General features: G+C 42.5%; 1 protein-coding gene across 1 annotated transcript; it reads left to right on the plus strand.

The window, feature by feature from the left end:
- Window positions 1-1,156: 1,156 nt before the first annotated feature.
- On the plus strand, window positions 1,157-20,321 carry POGLUT3 (protein O-glucosyltransferase 3). The gene is made up of 8 exons (XM_080816153.1): window positions 1,157-1,386; window positions 7,046-7,243; window positions 9,691-9,977; window positions 12,009-12,225; window positions 13,843-14,039; window positions 15,237-15,431; window positions 16,710-16,814; window positions 18,224-20,321. The coding sequence occupies exons 1-8, from the start codon at window positions 1,185-1,187 to the stop codon at window positions 18,347-18,349; spliced, it is 1,527 nt and encodes a 508-aa protein (XP_080672279.1). The 5' UTR covers window positions 1,157-1,184; the 3' UTR covers window positions 18,350-20,321.
- The last annotated feature ends 1,312 nt before the right edge of the window (window positions 20,322-21,633 follow it).

A 21,633-nucleotide genomic window follows, 5' to 3' on the forward strand; every position in this document is an offset into this window, starting at 1 on the left:
GCTTTAGCCCTACGATTTACCAGTGATTTACCCACCAGTTTCTGAAACTCTTTCCAAAATACAAAGAACACTGCCTACAACCTCTGCTCAGTATTACCAAAATTGGCCAACAGAACTGGGGAGGAATTTGCCCCAGTAAAAAGTGGTCATAGCAAGAATGCTGAGTAACCCAGTTAAAGGCAGGAGGTGAAAGGAGGCGCCTGATTCTGGCATTTCTGGATTGAGCTCTGTCAAGAGGGTGCAGAGTCCCAGTGTTCATTCTGTACTTTGGGGCCGCCCTGGCTCACCCAGCCTGAGCAGAACGCTTTATTTTCTTAGAACAGTTTGGAACCAAGAGCTGATAAAAGAAGAAAAAATAATTAACAAATGCGGATCAAGGCGGGTGGAGAGGCAGACCTGGCCGCCAGTGCTTTAGGGCTCCTGCCAGTCTCTTCCTGGACCCCACCTCCAGCTTCTGAGGAGTGACCAAGACCAGTCACACCTCGTTAACTCAGGGGACCAGAGCCTCCTGACAGAAGGGGAAGGTCGCCTGCCAGGTTCAAGGCGAGTCCTCTGTCCACCCTGGCTTCTGATACCGCAGGGCCTAACTGCTCCCTTGAGGTTTGTGCCTAAACTGGTGGATGCTCCGAAAACATACTGGGAAAAGCAGAATGTAGGGGAGGGAGACTGGGAAGAAGGGAGCGGCGCTCCACGGAGAAGAGCCGGATTCGGCTGGTGCCGGCGTGGACGCGGAGCTGTCAGAGGTGCCGAGACAGTGGCTCTGCACCACGCGGACCCAGTGACATTCCTGGGCTGAAGGCACTTCCCGAAGGACACGGACGTTCTTCGCTGCGGGGCCCTTCCGCTCGCCCCGCGGCCATCCCGCTCGTGTTCGTGTCCCTTCACAGCCGTTTCCTCCAAACGGCTGACCAGCTCCGGCAGCCGGAGGTACGGGCCGAGCCAGGCGAGGTCTCGGGGCGGAGGACGCAGGCTCGCGCCCTCGGCCTCACCGAGCGGGCCCCGGGGCCGTGCCCTCCGCCGGGTCCCCGCGGCCGGACGCGCCCTCCGCCGTCCCCCCGCCGGGCGCCAGGGCCCGGAGAGCGCGGGGGGCGGGCCGGCCGGGCTGCAGCCGCCGCCCCCGGAGCCCGCCCCCCGGGCCCGGCCCCTCCCCGCCGCCGCCGAGCGGGACGCCGGGCCCCGCGACCATGCGCCGCCTCCCGCGGGCCGCGCTGCTGCCGCTGCCGCTCGCCCTGCTCGTGGCCGCCGGGGCCCCCGAGGCGCCGGTGAGCGCGCCGCGGAGCCTGGTGTGGGGGCCCGGGCTGCGGGCGGGCGTCGTGCTGCCCGTCCGCTACTTCTACCTGCAGGCCGTGAACTCGGAGGGCCAGAACCTCACTCGTTCGCCCCCAGGTACAGCGCTGAGCCGCCGGCCTGCGCGCCCCGCCCCCCGCGCGCCCGGGTCCCCGCCGCGCCCCGCGGGAGGCCGCCCGCCGCCCGCCGCCCGCCGCCCGCGTGGCGTCCCTCCCCGAGCGAGCGTCGCCCTGACTCGGCTCCGGCCGCCTCCCCCGCCCCGCCTCCCCGGACGCACAGCGGGGAGGGCGTCGCGGCCAAAGTCTGTTGCGCGAGCCGACGAACGAGCGAGCTCCGCGGGCCCTTCCGCGGTTCGGGTGCGGCGCTGGCGTCCGCGGCGGCCGGGGCGCGGGTGCAGGCCGGGGGTGTCACGGCCCGAGGCCGTCTTCCCGCGCGGTCCCAGCACGCAGGGAGCGTCCGCCCGCCGAGTCATCGAGCCCCGGAACTGGCGCCGATGCCCGCGCTGAGGCCTGGGGTTTGGCCCAGCCGGACCCGCCGCCGGGCGCCGCCGGAGCTGGGGGCTTTGCGTTCTCGGAGGCCCACGGCAGGCACGAGTGAAACCCCGCGGCCCTCGGCTGTTCCCCTCCCCAGGGTGGGTCTTGTCCGTGAAGCCCTTCTGTCCGGGCGTCCTCGCACGGTCCCCTGCGCGTCCTGCCTTCGCCCCTTCTTGCAACTCGTCCTGCTGGGTTCAAGTTGTGGCCGGTCGGGATCTGCTCATTTCTGTCTCCTTGACGTCCGGCCGGCCCGCACCCTGTTTCATCAAGAGACCATCAGAATAGCCCAGCGTCTTTTCCACCGCCCACAGGAAACTATGACTAAACTTTTTTCAGTTTTAGAAAGGCTTTCCATGGCCCTAAGGACCAGAATAAAAAATCCTTAGGCCCTGATTCGAAGTCTTCCACTATGGGGTGTATTTTCTCCTTTATAATTTTCTTTTGTTTCGTAAAATTAATTTTATAATGTTATAATGGGGGGTGCTTTAGAAAGAAAAGGGAGAACCAAGGAAAAATTAATTTATACAGGAAAAAAGAAAGTGACATGATCCAAAGTGACATGCTGCTAATCTTACTATTAATGAAAGAGCTAGACATTCAAATAAAATTCTATTCCTTAATCAAAAAATATCAGCAAAGTTTTTTTTAAGTGGCAGTACTCAAAGCTGTCAAGAAGGCATGAAGATACTCTCAGACAGTGACCTTCGTCCTCTGCTGGTGGGAGCGCAAATTCCTAAAACGTTACTGGAAAGCAGTTTTCCAAATGTACCAAGTGTCTTAAATATTTACAAACCTAATGTACAAAAAATAAGTTTCAACAGTGAGAAAATGTGATTTAAAAAAAAAAATGTCCTTTGCAAACAATGCCAGTGCTGTTTATTTCTGGTAATCTGATTTCTAGGTATCTGACCTGAGAAAATGATCAGAACATGGTCAAAGATTCCTATGCGAGAAATTCTTGCCACATTGTCATCATTTATTACAGCAAATTTAACTAGCCAACTCTGAGGTCATTGCTAAATCAAGTGTGGTACTTTCATGTGATGGCATATTTGACAGCCCATTAAAAGTTAACATTTTCGATTCCACTTATATGAGGTATCTAAAGTAGTTAAATTCATAGAAACAAAGTGGAATGGTGGTTGCCGGGGCCAATGGAGGAGAGAAATGGGAAGTTGTTGAATAGGTGTAGAGTTTCAGGTTTACAAAGTGAAAAAGGTTTAGAGATGTGTTGCCCGAAAATGTGAATTTCCTTAACACTACAGAATTGTACGGTTAAAAATGGTTAAGATGATCAATTTTGTTATATGTTTTAAGTTTTACTTTTAAAGTAATGTTTTAAAATATTTAATAATGCTTAAACTAGGTTATGGATGGATGAAACAGGAAAGAAACGATATAGTTTCACTTTAATTTTATAATAACTTTTATAATTAATAGATGAAACTATACCTCTCATTAGTGTTCTCAGTAGTTCTAACATGAGAATAAAGATTTTTGTTTCACTTTTCTTTTTTCCCAAGAAAATTTCCCCCCACAGTAATCTTAATGTTTTTATGATCAGGAAGTCATAAAAAACAAAAGACTTTCAGCAAATCTTTTCAGACAACCTCAATTTCATACCTTTAGAGTCTCCCTATTTCCTCTCATGCTGCTCAATTTTTAGCTTCCATTAAAAGGCTGCTCTGTAGTTTTGAAAAGCTCATGCAACTAGGTTTTTACATTTTCTGCCATCATTCACTTGCAAGTCCTAAAACTTTTCCTTCTCCAAGAACTAAATGGAAAAAAAAAAAGGCCATTTTTTTTTTCTCAAGACATAGACCTTCTTACACGGCTTAACCAAGATTCCCTTGATAATTATCACTCCCATTTAACAGTGTCACATTTATCTGAATATCATTATGCTGTGTATGTCCAGGTACCTGGATTACAAGCCTGTGACCTTGAATGGCCTAAAGCAGGGGATCTCAAACTGGAGTCCAAAGACAGAAATTAGACAGTCCGTGACCTTGGATATAGGGGAAAGAAGCTATCTCGACCTTTTTTTTACTCCCTTCTGACTTAAATGTAGTATTTTCTTCTATTAGGAATGTAGACAAAACCTGCTGATAATGTTATATTGTCAGCATGAGACATAATGCGTGACAGAGGTGCTCCGTAAGTACCACGGAGAAAAGAAAAGAAGGGATGGGTAGAGGGTGGTTGGATTCCGTCAAGATGGCTGGATACAGATACTCATTCTCTACTCAGTCCTCCTTTACCTTCATCAGTAGTGATAATCATAAAATAATCGTACTTCCTACTTGTGTAGCACTGCAGTGTCTTAAACTGTGCCCTGTTTAATTTGTCATCCTTAATTGTCTTGTTAAGTGGGAAGGCTGGATATTACTCTCTTCACTTTACACCTAAGACACTGAGGCTCAGAAAAGCTAAAATGTTTTGCCTGTGGCCCCACAGCCATTAAGTGTCAGAGCCAAGAGTGGACACTCATCCTCTTTCCATTTAATTAAATCTCCTGTAATGTGGTTGTCGTGCATCAGTTCTCGGTAAGTTCCCTTGGCCGTGTGGGGCTGACACTTGTTTCAGTTGCAGAGCCTTCATAATCTTCCTAAACAACAGGGAAGGCAATGACTCTCTGGTACCAGTGGTGCCAGAGGTTATTCCTCCAACTCTGACTTCTGCAAACCAAAATGCTACCGTGACACAGCGTGACAAGGTGGCCGTAGCATCGGCTTTGAAGAAGGATTGGGCTATGTTCAAATATTGGCTGTTACTCATATGTAGTTGACCTTGGACAAGTTACGTCACTTCTTGGAGCCTTGGTTTCCTGATCTGTAAAATGGGGGTGACAATGCCTATGTTACAAATTCTTGTAGGAAACAAATAAGGTAGAAAATGTAAATGAAAAACTCAAGCTCAGGACTGGCCCATAATCACTGCCAAAGTCTTCAAAAGTTCTGATTCTACTGATGCAAGACTTTGATACTGTTAACCTCCTCGATCTAGCTAGTCCCTGCATGCTCATTCCATTAGCTCTCTCTCCTAAAGAGGTTTGAATTGAGGTAGAAAAAATTCAAGTTGAGCTGCAAGTCTGTTCCCTTATGTTGGCCTTTGGGGCAAATGAGAATTCACATTCCTTCCATTTGAAGCATTTTCAAATTGCACTCTTCTCAGTTTCTCTTTTATGAGGTTAAAATTGCTTACTTCTCTTTCAGCCCTGACCATTGTTATTTTGTGTTGATTCTAACATTAATTTCATGCCAGCAATGACACAAGCATGAAAGAGTCCTATAAAAATAACTGGACATTTGAAATATGTATTTCCAGTGACTCTTTTAGTTTTTCTTTTTTAGTTTTATACGTTGATTTTGAAATATAGCTCTTAAATGCTATTTCAGAAACAAACAAATTTATAACTGGAAGAGACAATACAGATCTAGTCCAGTACTTTGAATTTAAAAATAATGAAGCATTTTGGAACTAGTTTTTTCTGTAAATCCATTTCTTTCCAAAATGATCACAGAATCATTAATATGTTTGTCTTATATCTGTTTTGTTTATTTACAATCATAAGTTTATGGAGAACAGGACTATTTGACCAAGATACTTAACTTTTCTGTACTGGTTCCACTTTAGGGAGAAAATTATAGGAATATCCTCCAGGTCCCCAGGCTCTGCCTGCCTGATTTGCAGTCTGTAAATGTGCTTCCTAAAATTAAATGAAATAACACAAAGCAATAACCAATGTATTTCATGTGAACATTTCAGGTAAATGGCTAATATTTTAAATAATTTTACATTATTACCATTTTCTTACAACATCCCCTATATTTATTATAATTCATTGATTTTAGCAGATATCTTTCATAATTTTATCACACTTATTTCAAGGATGTCTAAATGTATTCTTTAATAGCAAGTTGTCAGACACAATTACAAAATTATGATTACAAAACTACCATTACAAAATTAAAGAGACCACGGAACACCTCTCCTCACCCACAAGAAAAAAATACAACACTTGAAGATCAAAACAGAGTACAAGCTTCACTCACAAGATTTAGAAACTAAGAGTAGGAGAAAGAAACGTTTTTCAGTAATTTAAAAAATATTTATTAAATATGCTTAGATTGATAATATGATAGATGTGAGATCAAAGACTCCTTCCATCACCACTATTTTTTTGCCCGGACTGTGAATTTCAGAGGATTCACCACTTTTTATAAAATATTTGCCTTTGATATAGTGATTAACTGTGGTTAGGACATTAGGACATCAGTTGATCTTTGTTCTCAGAGATCTTAAGGGTCAGTTTTGTGCTGAGTGCAGATACATCCACTGGATTCCGGAAAGAGGGATATCACATTTATTCCTGGATCCCAGTGATGATATTAATCACAACAGTATTGTTTCCAAGTCTCAATCAGTCAGCTCATATACTACCAAAAAAGAAGGGATGGTTTACTAAGCAGGTATTGTTTACCCTGGAATTTCCAGAAAACCCACAGAATTTTGGAGTTCGAAAGGATGTTAGATTGTTCAAGTACAACTTTCGATCCAATCTGAGGAAACAAGCTTAGAGAAGTAAACTCTAGAATTTACAAAAGTGTGTGAAATGTGTGTGTGTGTACGTCTGTGTGTGTGTGTCTGATATTTGGGCACAGTCTAATAACTAGCTATAATCTCTCTCTCTACTTAGGGAAATAGGCTTAGAAGTATAACTCGAAATTTGGGTTAACCAAAGGGAAATTTCCTCAGAAATGAGGGCTATTAGGTATTGAAATGGTTTACGAAGAGAGGTGGTATATATTTTACAGGAGAAAGGTGGATTGCCTTGGAGGTCTGTCATTCTAAGAGTTTTTGGCCTTTTAACTATCTGGGCTGCTTTAAACCTACCCAAAGGTAAAAAGAGCAAAGAGGCAAAGAGGTCATCTCTTCCTTCCTTTTCTAAAGAACTGATCTTGTTCGTTCAGTAAATCTTTAGTGACAGACTAAAGAATCAAATGTTGACTCAGATCTTTGGTTTCAAGACACAACCCAGACATGGTTCCTGGTCTCAAGGACCTTCCAAACTAAAATTATTTTGTTATTATTTTGATAGTACAGAAAAAAGTAACTTTGGTGTACAGACACCTATCCAATAATTGGTAAGGCAAAATAACCACGAAGTAGTAGCTACATACATACATATATGTATATATTTTTTTTTTTCTTTTTTCTTTCAGGTCAAACACTATTCAAAGTAGTAATCAAATCTCTTTCACCTAAAGAGGTAGTCCGGATTCACGTCCCCAAACCTTTGGACAGGAATGATGGGACATTTTTGATGCGATATAGGATGTATGAAACTGTCAGCGAAGGGCTGAAGATAGAGGTCCTTTACGGTGATGAGCACGTAGCTCAGTCTCCTTATATTTTGAAAGGTAAGTGGTTATATCACACAGTCCAGAGCCAGCCTTATATGTGTAGACCCCATGCCTTTCAAAATGGTTTATGATGACCTCGAAGTCTTGTACAACAGAGTGAACATGTATTCATACCTCCTAGAGCTCACCTGTACATAATTCTGCACCTAACATGGGGCTTGAACTTGCTAACCCAAGATCAAGAGTCACATGCTCTACTGTCTAAGCCAGCCAGGCACCCCTCCTGGAGCTCAGTTTAACTTGGAATTTTGCAGGAAAGAAAACTAAAGAAATTTGAATGATAAACAAGAATATCTTGTGTATTTACCCAGGAAGTTAACACGTCTGGCACTCGTCATTCTTTGATATAGATCTACATTTCCATCTAGTACCATTTGCCTTCTGCTCAAGGATCCCCACCATCATTTCTTTTAGTGCGAGAAAACTGGTGATGAGTTCTCCCAGCTTTTGAGTATCTGAAAGAGTCTGTATTTTGCTTTCATTTTTTAAAGACATTTTTACTAAATACAGAATTGTAGATTAACAGGATTGGTTTTGTCTCCTTTTAGTACTTTAAAGATGTTGTTCCAATGTCCTCCTACTTGAATTGTTTCCAACAGTATATCTGCCCACCTCCAAAACTGTTCCTCTGCACTGCTAAAGGTTTTCTCTCTAAGTCGGTTTGAACAATCTGATTGTATGTGCTTTGGTGTAGTTTCCTTCGTGTTTCTTGTGCTCGGGTTTGTGGCGCTTTCTAGATCATTGGGATTATAGTTTTCATTAAATCCAGAAAAATTTTGGCCATTGTTTCGTCAATATTTTTTTCTGTTCTACTCCAGAGTTCCTCCCACAATTCAGTGACCCCTATATCAGGCTTGAGATTAGCCCACAGCTCACTGATGCTCTTTTCATTTTTAAACTTCTTTTTTTTCCTCCATTTCATTTTGTATATTTTCTGTTGCTACGTCATTAAGTTCCCTAATCTTTCCTTCTGCAGTGTCCACTTGGTCATTAATTGTATCCAGTGTATTTTTCGTCTCTTGATGCTTTGTCATCTCCTTGAGCTTTTTTTCTGGAATGTAGTGAAGTTACTTGGAAATAATTTGAACCTTTCAAATTTTGCTTTTACAATTCATTAGGTAAGACCCGAACCATGTTTAGTCTGGGGCTAATTATTCCCCACCACTTAGGCGATACCTCTCTGCCCTCTCTACCCTGAGTCCCAGGAATTAGGACACTTCCCATTCTGCCTGGTGTGAATAGGTACTATTCCCAACCCTGTATGACCAGAGGGTAGTGTTGCCTCCAGTCGTTCTGGATGGTTCTTTCCCTGCCTTGGATAGTTTCCTCACTTATACACTCTTATACCTCACGTATACCCTCGCTTACACCCTCTTCAGAAACCGTAAATACTTGAGGGGGAGCCTTTTGCAGATCTCTGGAGTTTTCTGTCTGTGTAGTTCTCTCCTTTCAGGCAGTGTGTCCTGCAAATGTCAGCTGCCTTGTTCTCCCTGGACACCCAGCTCTGTCCCCTCAATTCAGTGAGTTTTCCGGGCTCTGCCTACATTTCTCCCTGTCTCCATAACCCGGAAACTCCCTTAGGCAGTAAGCTTATGAACTGTAGGGATCACCTCATCTGTTTCCCATCTCTCAGACTCACTGTCTTTCACTGCCTCGTGTCTGGTGGCTCAAAACCTGTTTCATATATTTTGTCTCTTTTTTTGGTAGAAGCGTAAATTGGTCCATATTATTCATCTTGGTCTAATAGAAATCCTCAAGAAACATAAATAATTTCTTTGGAGTTTTTATATTTATAAAATTGTGTTAATCTTTATATTTTTATATTAAGTTAAATACATCTTGACTTTATATTAACATATAAAGTTAAATACATCTTGAAGTAAGATATAAAATTCCTTCTAAATTCCTTCTAAAATGAGTCCTCAAAGAAGCTTTATACTTATGGCTGTGTATGTTAAAATTACATGGCCAGATACCCCTGGGTTACATATATCTTCTTTGAGATGTGCTGATGGAGGTGATTTTAGAGATTCAAGGGAGGAGGCCTCCATCTTGTCTAAAAAAAAAAAAAAAATCATCACCTACTCTGTAATACTGCCTGAAAAGTAATACATTCTCTTTTTCCTTGTGACAAGGTACGTTGTTTTATGTCCACCAGGCATTTATGACTCACTGAATTTATCAGCTCGTGGGCTGAGCGTGGGTTATATCGGGAGAGAGCGTGTGGTAAACCAGAGGAATGATCGGGGGATGCAAAGGAGAAGCGCAGGCCTCTGACTCAAGTACTTTCACCACGGATTTGTTTGCGGCATATTATCCCCATCTGGAGAACCTTACACCTCACCAAGAAGTCATCCCATGTTCCTATCAGGGGCAGAAACAACCCTCTGTGCGGAGGGGTTTGTTAATGGAGCATGGCATTACCCGTGTTTTATCTTCCCTAGGACCGGTGTACCACGAGTACTGTGAGTGTCCAGAAGGGGATCCTCAGGCCTGGCAGAAAACTCTTTCTTGTCCAACCAAGGAACCACAGATTGCAAAGGATTTTGCTTCCTTCCCCAGCATCAATCTCCAGCAGATGCTAAATGAAGTTCCAAAAAGGTTTGGGGATGAGAGGGGTGCCATTGTTCACTACACGATTCTCAATAACCGCATCTACCGGAGATCTTTAGGGAAATACACAGACTTCAAAATGTTCTCGGATGAGATTTTGCTGTCACTGGCAAGAAAGGTACGGGAATGAGTTCATTGGTTCCGAAAAAAATGCAGAGTTGACCCTTAAACCACACGGGTTTGTGTACTTATACATGGACATTTTTTTATAAATACATGACAGTACCATAAATAGTATTTCTCTTCCTTATGATTTTCTGAATTAGCGGTTTCTTTTCTCTAGCAGATTATGTTGTGAGAACACAGTATATAACACACATAACATAAAAGATGTGTTAATCAACTCTTATGTTATTGGTAAGGCTTCTAATCAATAGTAGGCTACTAGTTGTTAAGTTTTGGGGGAGTCAAGATTTATACACAAATTTTAGACTACACGGGTGTCAGCACCTCTAACCCCTGCATTGTTCAAGGGTGAGCTGGAGTTTACTTATTTCGTTGTAACTTTGGGATTCTTAGAGCAACAATGGCAAAGGATGGAAATGGATTCCAGGCTTGGAAATGTGCATCTACTGTGTCCACCACCTGAGGGTTCATAAATTCTCCCCCCTTTATGGATCTTTCTTTCCTTGAATTAAGTGGCTTGAGGCCCCATCTGAGGCAAGTAGTTTCCCACGGAGCACTCCCAAGGTTCCTGTGGACTCCCAGACATGTTGAGCCTCGAGGTCACTCTTTTTTGAGACTTGTTAATGAGCTGACAAACCAGAGCAGATAAGCAAGAGCGTGAATCGTCAAGTCCCCTGCCCTTCCCTCTTGTTCTAGGTTCTTTGCCCGGTGGCTGGGAAGAAATCCAAGATAAATGAGACTCATCTCTGGACTTAGAGTGGCCTACGCTAGTGGGACTTGTTTTTGTCATTTGGAAGTTAGAGTAGGATGTGAAACAAATAGTGACACCTCTGCGTGATAGGCCTGTAAGAAGAGCCGGTCCCCAGGGGGAAACTGCCTGAGGAGAGTGAGCCATCAAGGAGGTGACATTCGGTCTGGGTTCAAAGGACGAGAAAGGAGACTGCCAAGTGAATAAGTAGGAGAAGAATATTCCAAGTGAGAAGGGAATGACCTATGAGAGTGGGTGGCATTTTCAGAGAGTAGCCTCAGGCTTAGTGGCCCACGCTCAGGGGGAGCAAGATAACACGGCCCGGCTTTCTGGCCCCGGAGTTTAGACCTTGTCCTGCAGGCTTTAGGTTCTGTTGACCTTGATGGGAACATAGATTTTGGTTTTAGGAATTTTGGCAGCAAGGTGAAATCAGATCAGATTGAGGAAAGCCTAGTATCAGGACACCTAGTGAGCAAGCTACTGCACCAGTCCGGGTGAGAGATGAGAAGGACCTCACATAAGGCATTGACCATGGAGATGGACATGAAGTGGCAGAGTCCAGAAACAAAGGTAGATGTGATGCAGAGGTTTGAGAGTGGAGGAAAACAAGGGCTTGGATCTAACCTTGTCAGTTCTCAGGCAGCTGGCAGTGAGAGTTCTTGAAGCCACTTTCTTTCCATACCATGTCCACTTCTATAATACTAAGTAATTTTGATAATTTAAAAAAGTTTTTATTAAGTAATCTCCATGCCCAACATAGGGCTCGAAACCATATCAAGAGTTGGATGCTCCAACATCAAGAGTTGGACACTCCAACAACTGAGCCAGCTGGGCACCCCGATACTAAGCAGTTTTTTAAAAAGATTTTATTTATTTGACAGAGAAAGAGAGAGGGAGAGAACACAAGCGGTGGGGGGGGGGGCAGAGAGAGTGGGAGACAGGGAGCCCAATGGGGCTCAGTCCTAGGACTCCGGGATCGTGACCCGAGCTGAAGGCAGACCCTTAACCGACAGCCAGCCAGGAGCCCCAGTACTAAGCAATTTTAAATGCCACCTCTGAACAGCAGGAGCGCACTCCTGGTTGAATGAATTTGCCATGAACCATCCTCACCCTCGATTTTCTGCTACTGCTGATGACTGAGAGGATTCTTCTCTATTCTGCTGTTTTCACATGTTCACTTTATCGGGCATGTTTTAAGAAGCCAAAGAACGAAAGCATTTAGTACCTAAAACTTAGATCTTCCTGGCACTGATGTTTCTTCTTTTGTTTATTTAGGTCCTTCTCCCGGATATAGAATTTTATATTAATCTTGGAGATTGGCCTCTGGAGCATCGGCAAGTCAATGAAACCCCGGGCCCTTTACCTATTATTTCATGGTGCGGCTCCGTGGATTCACGGGACATTATCCTTCCAACATATGACATCACCCACTCCACGCTCGAAGCAATGAGGGGTGTCACCAATGATCTCCTCTCTATTCAGGGAAATACGGGTAAATTAAACTTTATTTCCTGAGGGAAAAACAGAGGCAAGAAAGGAATGTTCAGTAGGAGAGAATAAAGGTATATATCTAAATAACCATTGTTCTTATTTTCTAACAAAGAAGAAAGAGCAGTGTAGGATTCTTCTAATCTAAAAATTAGGTATGTGGCTTGGGCTAGTAATGTCCAAACGTACTGTAACTGAGTCTCCTCTGAGTTGGTCGTTTGGAAATACCATTTGGAAATACATATTTGGTAGGATTGTCACTTAATACTGGCGCCAATGCCCTTATATTGCTGGGTGAAGGGAGCATTTTGAAAAATATAAAATGATATGCAGACGTGAGGGAATTGTGGTAACAGTATAATTAGGGTATTACTACCTCCAGCACCTAGGAAGGAATTTTCCCCTTTCCTCTTTCTGCCTTGCTTGATCCTTCGAAATCTGAGTTCCTCCCTCTTCCCCTTTGACGGCCTTACACTTAGGGCACAACACACTCTCGAACTAAACCAGACTCTCTTTACAGCCTCTGTTGCTGTTTGTGATTTGGCAGGCTCATTTCGTAGGTAAGACCAGAGACTTCGCAAACTACCTAAAGATAACATGAAATGAAACTGACTTTTTATTTGCGAACAGTGAATTCTGAGAAGTGTGTTAAACATTAGAGAGAGTGACCCCCCCTCCAGTGTCTATGTTTTATGATTTATCCCTTATTAGTGTTAACTAATAATCTCTCTTTAGAATGATAGAAATAGACTTAAATTAATTCTTCTAGAATTCTTCCTCCCAGGAAGGAAATTCACACATGCACACACACACGCACACAGTTGGGCTATATATATGTGTTTTCATTTCACAGCTTAGTGGACAAAGTCTAATAAGTCAGAAGTGATGTGCTCAAAATTCTGAACAACCAGGGATTGAAGATGTGGATATTACTTAGTTAGGTAGTTTGTTCTGGTCACCCAGTCGAAAAACAAATCCTAGCTCATTTTTTGTTGTGTAGCACAAAGGATAGAAGAAGCTAGTGCCTTGTGAGTGGGCCAGGTCATTGAATGCCTTCTGCTTTGAGCTTGATCCACTGTTATTTTGGATAGCTCCTAATGTCATACAGCAGACGGTCCAATATTTGAGTGAGCTCTCACGGGTAGGAATTAGGGACATCTGGGTGGCTCAGTTGGGTAAGCAACTGCTTTCGGCTCAGGTCATGATCTCCGGGTCTTGGGATCGAGCCCCGCTTCAGGCTCCCTGCTCAGCACAGAGTCTTCTTACCGTCTCCCTCTGCCTGCTGCTTGCCCTTCTTATGCTTTCTCTTTCTCTGTAAAAAAATAAATAAAGTTTATTTATAAATAAATAAAATCTGAAAAAATAGGTGAAATTGGAGCATGCTTTTCTGTGACACCGCACATAAAAGGACTGTTTTTGAAAGTCTAAACTGGAAAGTATCTCAGACAAGTTACTTGATCCCATATTTTTTTGGGAATAGCACCTTGTTTTAGAAGAAGGGTTGATGATCACAGAGCATTAATAGCTTAAATGACCATGGTAGATTACAGATGATTATGCTTGCCGTTTTTATAAATGTCAAATTCATAATCACATTTTTTTTATGGCTTCAAATTTCTAGGGCCTTCCTGGATCAACAAAACAGAGAAAGCTTTCTTCAGAGGTAGAGATAGCCGAGAAGAGAGGCTCCAGTTGGTGCAACTCTCCAAGGAAAATCCCGAGCTCCTAGATGCAGGAATTACAGGATATTTCTTCTTCCAAGAGAAAGAAAAGGAGCTTGGAAAAGCTAAGTTGACAGGTTTCTTTGATTTCTTTAAGGTATGCATTTACGTCTTCCTGTACGGGTAGGAGGTGATAAACTTGTGATAAGTCTACAAAATCATTGGGTGAGCCCTTTTCTCTAGTCTTGTGAGCTGGAGCACACTTTCTTACTTTCTCCCTTCCAAGCTTGGGGAATTACAAAACTCATTGTGATTTCCTTTTTGTTTTTTTTGTTTTTGTGAATTCTGTCTACCAAAAGGCCAGAACTATATTTAATGCTCAAAATATAGTGCAGGGATTAACCTAGGGGCTTGGGGGCATTTTTCTCTTCTTTATATTTGTTTTCATAAACTGGGAATATAAATACCTTTTACATGAAGTGATCTTAAAGGCCTTTTGTAAACGGAAGGAATGTAAACGCCATAGAAGTAAAATTGGAGCTGGAATTGGGGTTCACATCCTGTCTCTGGTCCTTCCTCTGTCACTAACTGTGGGACCGTCATCTCTTCACACCCCTAAACATGCAGGATGCCTGCCTTGTTCCATTGAGCATTGTCATGAGGATAGGGATGGGAACAATGTGACAAAATCTGACTGGCTAGAAAACCCTTTGGTACCAATTACTCAAGAAAAAATTAATGACCAAACCTGCAAGTATTTCCTGTTCGTTTCAGTGTGGTTATAATGAAAAGAACATTGGTTTTGACAAACTCAGAGAATAGAGGTTTATAAATTTATCTGAACACACGATTTTCTCATTTGCAAAACAGATAAGAAGAAAGAGCTTATGGTAATACTTGCTTCACATGACTATGATCGAGTGAGGTTTAATTCCCATGAAAAGTGATTTTGAAATGTAAAGCAAGGCTTATTAACCCAGCAAATGGGCAAACGGGGTACATCTTGTGTTGCTAGCATCACACGAATCCCTAAATGTCTCCAAGTTTCTGTCTCCTCAACTCTAGAAGTGAACCCTGGATCCTGGGTTAGAGCCCTGTTTCAGGCTCTCTGCTCAGTGGGGAGCCTGCTTCCCCCTCTCTCTCTGCCTGTCTCTCTGCCTACTTGTGCTCTCTCTCTCTCTCTCTCTGTGTCAAATAAATAAATAAAATCTTAAAAAAAAACACTTTTAAACACTGAAGTTGGAACGTGAAAAATAATTCCTTTATATTTAGTATTATAGTGTTGATGACAAGCAGAAGTGAAGCAAATAGCTATTAAGTTTTTTCTTTGTTTATGTTTGTTTTAACCTTTTAGTACAAGTATCAAGTGAATGTGGATGGGACCGTGGCGGCTTACAGATATCCATACCTCATGTTGGGTGACAGCTTGGTTTTGAAGCAGGACTCGACGTATTATGAACATTTCTATATGGCACTAATGCCTTGGAAACATTATGTTCCAATTAAAAGAAATCTTAGTGATTTACTAGAGAAAGTTAAGTGGGCCAAGGTACGTTTTCTGCAATTTTAATTTCTTGAGGCAATAACAGACTTATCAGGATTATTTACATGAGTTCCATCATGACCCAATTTCACTTGACATAATTTCATCAAAGGAAATGCTATTTTCTGAAATTTTTGTTCCCGTGAAATATCTAAAGAATCAACATCAGAGTCACTTTAATATCCTTTAGCCAACATTTTGGAGGATTTTTAGAAGATTTGAAGTCTAGTGTTATGTAGAATATGGGTTTTTCTGAAGGAATCAATAGTCATGTGTATACGCACAAGCAAAAACACACTAAATGCAAGTGACAGATTGGAAATCCCAGGACTGGAGTGTCGATGCACAAGAAGACATTGAAGGCAATTGTAATACCCTTTTCTTTTCCCCACTCAGAAAAAGGGTACAATGAATGCATGGTATACACAACACCCCAAGAATCACAGATTTCCCATAAAATAAGAATTCTTTTTTTTTTTTAAGGAAACATGACAAAGCTGTCGTGTTTTATTATGAAACAATAAAAATTCCCCCTTCTGTTGGTAGGACTTCGTTCTATTTCTAAGTTTCTGAGAAGCAATATTCAGGTATGCAAATAACTGGGAGCCTGAGGCAAGAATCATTTCTGTGACCCTTTATAAAGAGTCAGGATTGCTTGCCAGTGGCTTTTTTTATGGGCAACGTTGTAGAATATCAGCTATTTTCTAAAAGTATAATTAGGAACAGTGATCGTTCCTGATACTGAAGGAAAAGCTGTGGGTTCTAATGACTGAATTTATGAATATAGCAACAAGACAGGCCTTCATAGGTACTGTTTTATGACAACTTCTGGGCTCTGCGTATTAAAATGAAGTTTTTAAGAGACGTTATAACGTGCAAAGGGATTCATTCTGTTCCAGATTGTATTTTAATATCAAGCAGAGAGGCTATGGGATTGGGGGGGGTGGGGATGAGCCCTAAATTTCTTGGGTAGCCAGGACAGTATGAGGGGTAGTCACGAGAGAGAAGCTTGCGTATCTGGTGTGCATATGGCGGGGGGACCTGTGGACCAGGGTCCGAACATGTGTGACCACTTAGGTGTAGCACGGGGGGCTAGAAACGTCAATTTCTTGATTTCTCAGAGCCTCGCTCTGAAGTTATTTTCCTCATGTCCCCTGTCCTCATGCTGGTCACATTCAACCCGACCTCTGTCCTGCTTCATACCCAATGGTAGCCTTCTTTGGGGGTGGGGAGGTTCACAGGAGTATTTTTCTTTTATTGTGTGTGTGCGTTTAACCCTTTCAGGAAAATGATGGAGAAGCCAGGAAGATTGCAAAGGAAGGGCAGTTGGCCGCGAGGGAGCTGCTGCAGCCACACCGGCTCTTCTGCTACTATTACGGAGTACTCCAGGTTTGTCCCCACGGCCCGGCCCGCGGTCCAGGTGTCCTCACAGCCATGCTGGGCCTGAGGACCGCACGTCCTGGAAGGGTTCAGAGCATCAGCCGGTGGATCTCTGGTGAAGCCGAGCACCAGCCCAGCCCGAGGAAAGATGGGAATAGTGTGCTGAGGCCTCTTGTGGTTCTCCATATTCATAGCTCCACTCACTACTATGAAAAACAATGCTTAGCGCCCTTACGAATATAGATTAAAAGCGCTTCTTAGCTGGGCATTGCTATCTTTAATTAGATGCCCTGTGGAATTTCTAGTTTAGGTATTTTCTGAACCTCAGAGAACATCTTTCCTTATCTAGAAAATAAGGGGGTTGGACTAGAGGTCACGAACATCTCTCTGCTCAAAAACCCTGCCTCTTGGTTCTTCTTGCTCCTTAAGATTCATGCTTTTGCTATCACATTGTAGGATGGACAGCACGTATTTAACTTGCTGTAGAAAAAAAAATGAAATGTATTTATAATGGTTGTAACACCTCAGACCTAATTACCGAAGTACAAATGTTTATTGGGAATCTAAGAATTGGTGAAGTCCTAGCTAGGAAGAAAAGAAAAAAACAAAAAAATCCTTTTGTTTTTAACCTAAACTTATTTTTCTGTGGACAGGGAAAAAAAGGCACATTTCTTCAGATGTCTGTGGATATCACTCTATCATAGAAAAATTAAAATGATAAATTACACCATTTACTAAAAGGAGCCTTTCCCTTGAATGAGTTGTATATCCTCTGCTAGTCTATCTATAATAGTGATAGTAGGGAGTTTCTCCCTCTAAAATGTTCATTAGGTTCCTGTGCTCATGTCAGTTATTTTGTTGGGTTTGGCCCAGCACCAAGAATCTACAGCTAAATGTATATGGAACCACTGAATCAAAAGTCTAATTTATAGGAATGTTTCAGTCCGTGGCTAAAGTAGAGGACATTACACAGGTCTGTCACCATTGACAAAATATACGTGACTATGAGCTTGAAGAGAGGAGTGTATGAGACCATCAGCTTTATTTTGAGATGCTTATCATCTCTTGGTTGATTTGAGTGTTCAACAAATGTAATTATTCATTAGTGAGGGGAGGATAAATGCCAAGAGGTGCGGCTATTTCAAGTAGAGACCCTTGGCTTGACATCCCTTTCCTGGAGGCTTCCTACGTACACCTCAGATTGTGGATTGGGGTTTCTGTGTTAGATTTCAAAATATTGCATTTAGTGCCTGGACACCTGAAGTTCAAATGCAGGTTCAGGACCGAATAAACCAGACCTTTGGTTTTCATCTCAAGATAGACAGCAGCTAGGAACACTGGCGTTGGGTGGGGTAGGGAGGATCCAGTGGAATGAAGTATGGACTCATCTTTCAGTTGCCTTCCAACATGCCTTTCAGAAATACGCTGAGCGCCAGTCCAGCAAACCCAAAATACGTGATGGGATGGAGCTTGTTCCTCAGCCAGATGATAACGTGTCCCTGTGCCAGTGTCTCCGGGAAAGACCTTCCAGAGAAGAGCTTTAAGTCAGCTCCCATCGACACTCCTGCGAGTGCCAGCTATGGGTTGAATGCAAGCCTTCAGACAGAGGCCGGGCTGCGGTGAACGCAGTTGAGGAGACTCATGTGGACAGGCAGAGCAAGATGAGAGCAAGTCTTACAGGTCTCTTTGAACATAATTTTCTTTTGTGTAAAAACCTCCATCATCAACATCACGGTTTTTCAAAACAGAAAACTTGCGGGTCACTGTGGACAGAGAGGCTTTGCCAGAATAGAAATCATTCTCTGTGAAATGATTTCCACCATATTTCCTAGTTTGTTCACTTTCCCTCTCCCTCTTCCAATTATGAAGAAAAAATGTTGGTGCAGGTTCCTCCCCTCTTACAGAATAATTTCTCCTCCTACAAGCTGCTTTGGACATTCCATAATAGCAAACCTCCTCTTGGAAGTTCTGATAAGGATAATTAAGGAAGAAGAGCACGGCTTCCTTGTTGAAGGTAGCTTGGAGACTGTGGAGGCCACATTTTTTAAAGCTCACTTATATGTTTTTAGCTAAGTTTTATCAAGGTCTGAGGCAAAATTAAGGAGAAATTATGCCATAAACTAGAAATTCCCAATCTATCAGGGTAGCACACCCATCGAGGACAACACAATTATTAGTAGATGAGAACATTCTGCGGGTACCACCCATTATCTATATTGAATAGACGGACAATCACTATAGTCAGGAGGGGCTCTCTACTACTTTTTTGAATCCTTAAAAGGGACACTTGAGGGGCGCCTGGGTGGCTCAGTGGGTTAAGCCTCTGCCTTCCGCTCAGGTCATAATCCCAGAGTCCTGGGATTGAGCCCCACATCAGGCTCTCTGCTCAGCAGGTAGCCTGCTTTCTCCTCTCTTTCTGCCTACTTGTGATCTCTGTCTGTCAAATAAATAAATTTAAAAAAAGGGGGGGGGACACTTGAAACAGGTGCCAGAAGCAGTAGGAAGCCTGGTACCTCAGGAATTCACCAGTAAGCTGATGAGAAAGGCAAGCATCCTAACTGCACCCCTCCTCTGTTTCAGTGCATTGATGCAAGAAACACTTTGGAAATTTCCTTTGCTTTTTTGGACAGGGTCAAGACTTAAGACTTATAGCCCAGAAATCCATTACACACTCCTTATAAAACCACCAATCCAAGATCCACTCCACTAAGGAACACACTCCCAAAGCAAGAGCTAGCTACACTCCCAGTCTAAAAATATTTACTCCCCTAATCGAAATATTTACTTAATCTGAAAAACAGTGTAACCACTTTATAGTAGTCATATCCTTTTATGAAGGTCAAGAAGAACACAGAATTGCATAACTAGACAAGAGCATAGAACAGTATCATCAAAACCAAGTATTCAAGGGAAACACCCACCAATTGTTCAAAAGTACAAGGTCACGAGTATAAAATAAAGGCCAGCTGTACTAAGACCATATGCTAATGAACCCATGTCCTGCATTTATTGTACATGGAGTTTGGGGCTTGTCAAAACAAATTACTGAAAGAAAATTTGCCCTCCTTCACACCACCCTGCCCACCAGCCCAGGTTCTTCCTTGTGGCTGATGGCATCTTGTTAGAAACATCTTAATTTTTAAAATGCCCATCACCTGCTGCCAAACAAGCCTGATAGTTTAAAGTGAACTGAGCTACACCACACAGTTCTGAGCATGGAACAGGAAAAGGACGGTTTTAAGAAATTAAGTGGAGTCCTCAAAAAATTCCACAGGGAGTGAGCAGTCAATCTAGATAATTTTCCATCTGCCCAGCTCAGTCGTAATCTTTAAAAAGAATTAGTTTTAGGGGCGCCTGGGTGGCTCAGGGGTTTAAGCCTCTGCCTTCGGCTCGGGTCATGATCTCAGGGTCCTGGGATCGAGCCCCGCATCGGGCTCTCTGCTCAGCAGGAGCCTGCTTCCCCTTCTCTCTGTCTGCCTAGCTCTGATTTCTCTCTGTCAAATAAATAAAATCTTTAAAAAAAAAAAAAAAAAGAATTAGTTTTACATGGCTTTCTGGTTTGTTGACACGAATATAACTTAATAAAATGGTTTTACTAAAACCCCGATTTTTTCCCCTTTGAACTCACACAGTATCTACATATTCCATTAGTCGATTTTAATACTTCACTTCTCCTTTAAAAAATCTGACTTAAAAGGAAGAGAGGGGTGTAAAGATATGCAGGTAAATACAATAAGTGCTTTTATCTAAATAAGCTGCCAGCATGTTCATTGCTGTATTGCTTTTATTAGTAAAATATTGGAAGCACCTTAAATAGTTTTCATGAGGGAACTGGCTAAATAGTTATTGATATATAAAGGACTGCAATACAACTATTTTTTTAAAGTAGCTCTATATGTACTATCATGAAAGATTTCCATTATAGTATTCAGTGAAAAAATTAAGTTACAGAACAACATGTATAATGTGAAACCATGAATGTAAAAAACAAATATATTTGTGTGGTTGAAAACTTGGAAGGATTTTACCAATATCTGAGAAAGAGATGGAGAGAAGGGAATTTTTACTTTTTGCTGTATACCTGTCTATGATATTTGTTTTTACTACAAGTAAGAATCAGATTGTAAAATAAAGAAAAATGTAAACCTAGGAAAAGACTGTAAGTGCACAAAAGATATACATAAGAAAATGGATATTTATATTTTCCATTATGCTTTTTTAAACCTATCTCTAGAACTTTATATCATGGGACATATTATATATACTTTTTAAATAAAGTAAATTTTCTAAATACAATTTTGAGAAAGATAATTTCTATTTTTAAGAAAGACTGTAATGACCAGGGGACCTGGATGGCTCAGTGGATTGAGTCTCAACTCTTGGTTTCAGCTTAGGTCATGAGCTCAGGATCCTGAAATTGAGCCCCAAGTGGACTCTGTGCTGAGTGGGGAGCCTTGAGATTTTCTCTCTCCCTCTGCCCCTCCCCCTGCTTGCACAGGTGCTCTCTTTCTTTCTCTCTCTCAAATAAATAAACAAATAAATCTTTAAAGAAAGAGAAGAAAGATTGTAACCACCTATAGCCTTGGTATTTCTATAACTGGGTTGGTCTAATTTTAATTTTGTTGTGTCTTCCTGGATAAATGAACCAAAACTTCTATCACTGCCACTCAGTCCCTAGTAGGTATAAATCTAATATTAGGGAGAAAGAAATTTGGGCTGGACACCGTTATTTTCTCTTATTTCAGGCAAAAATACAAGAAGTGCAGTGCCTTAGCTGGTTCAGGTCGCCATTATGCTGGTATAGCTGTAACTACGTACGGTAACAGAT

The sequence above is a fragment of the Martes martes genome (assembly GCF_963455335.1).
Source record: "Martes martes genome assembly, chromosome: 10".
Lineage (NCBI taxonomy): Eukaryota > Metazoa > Chordata > Mammalia > Carnivora > Mustelidae > Martes > Martes martes.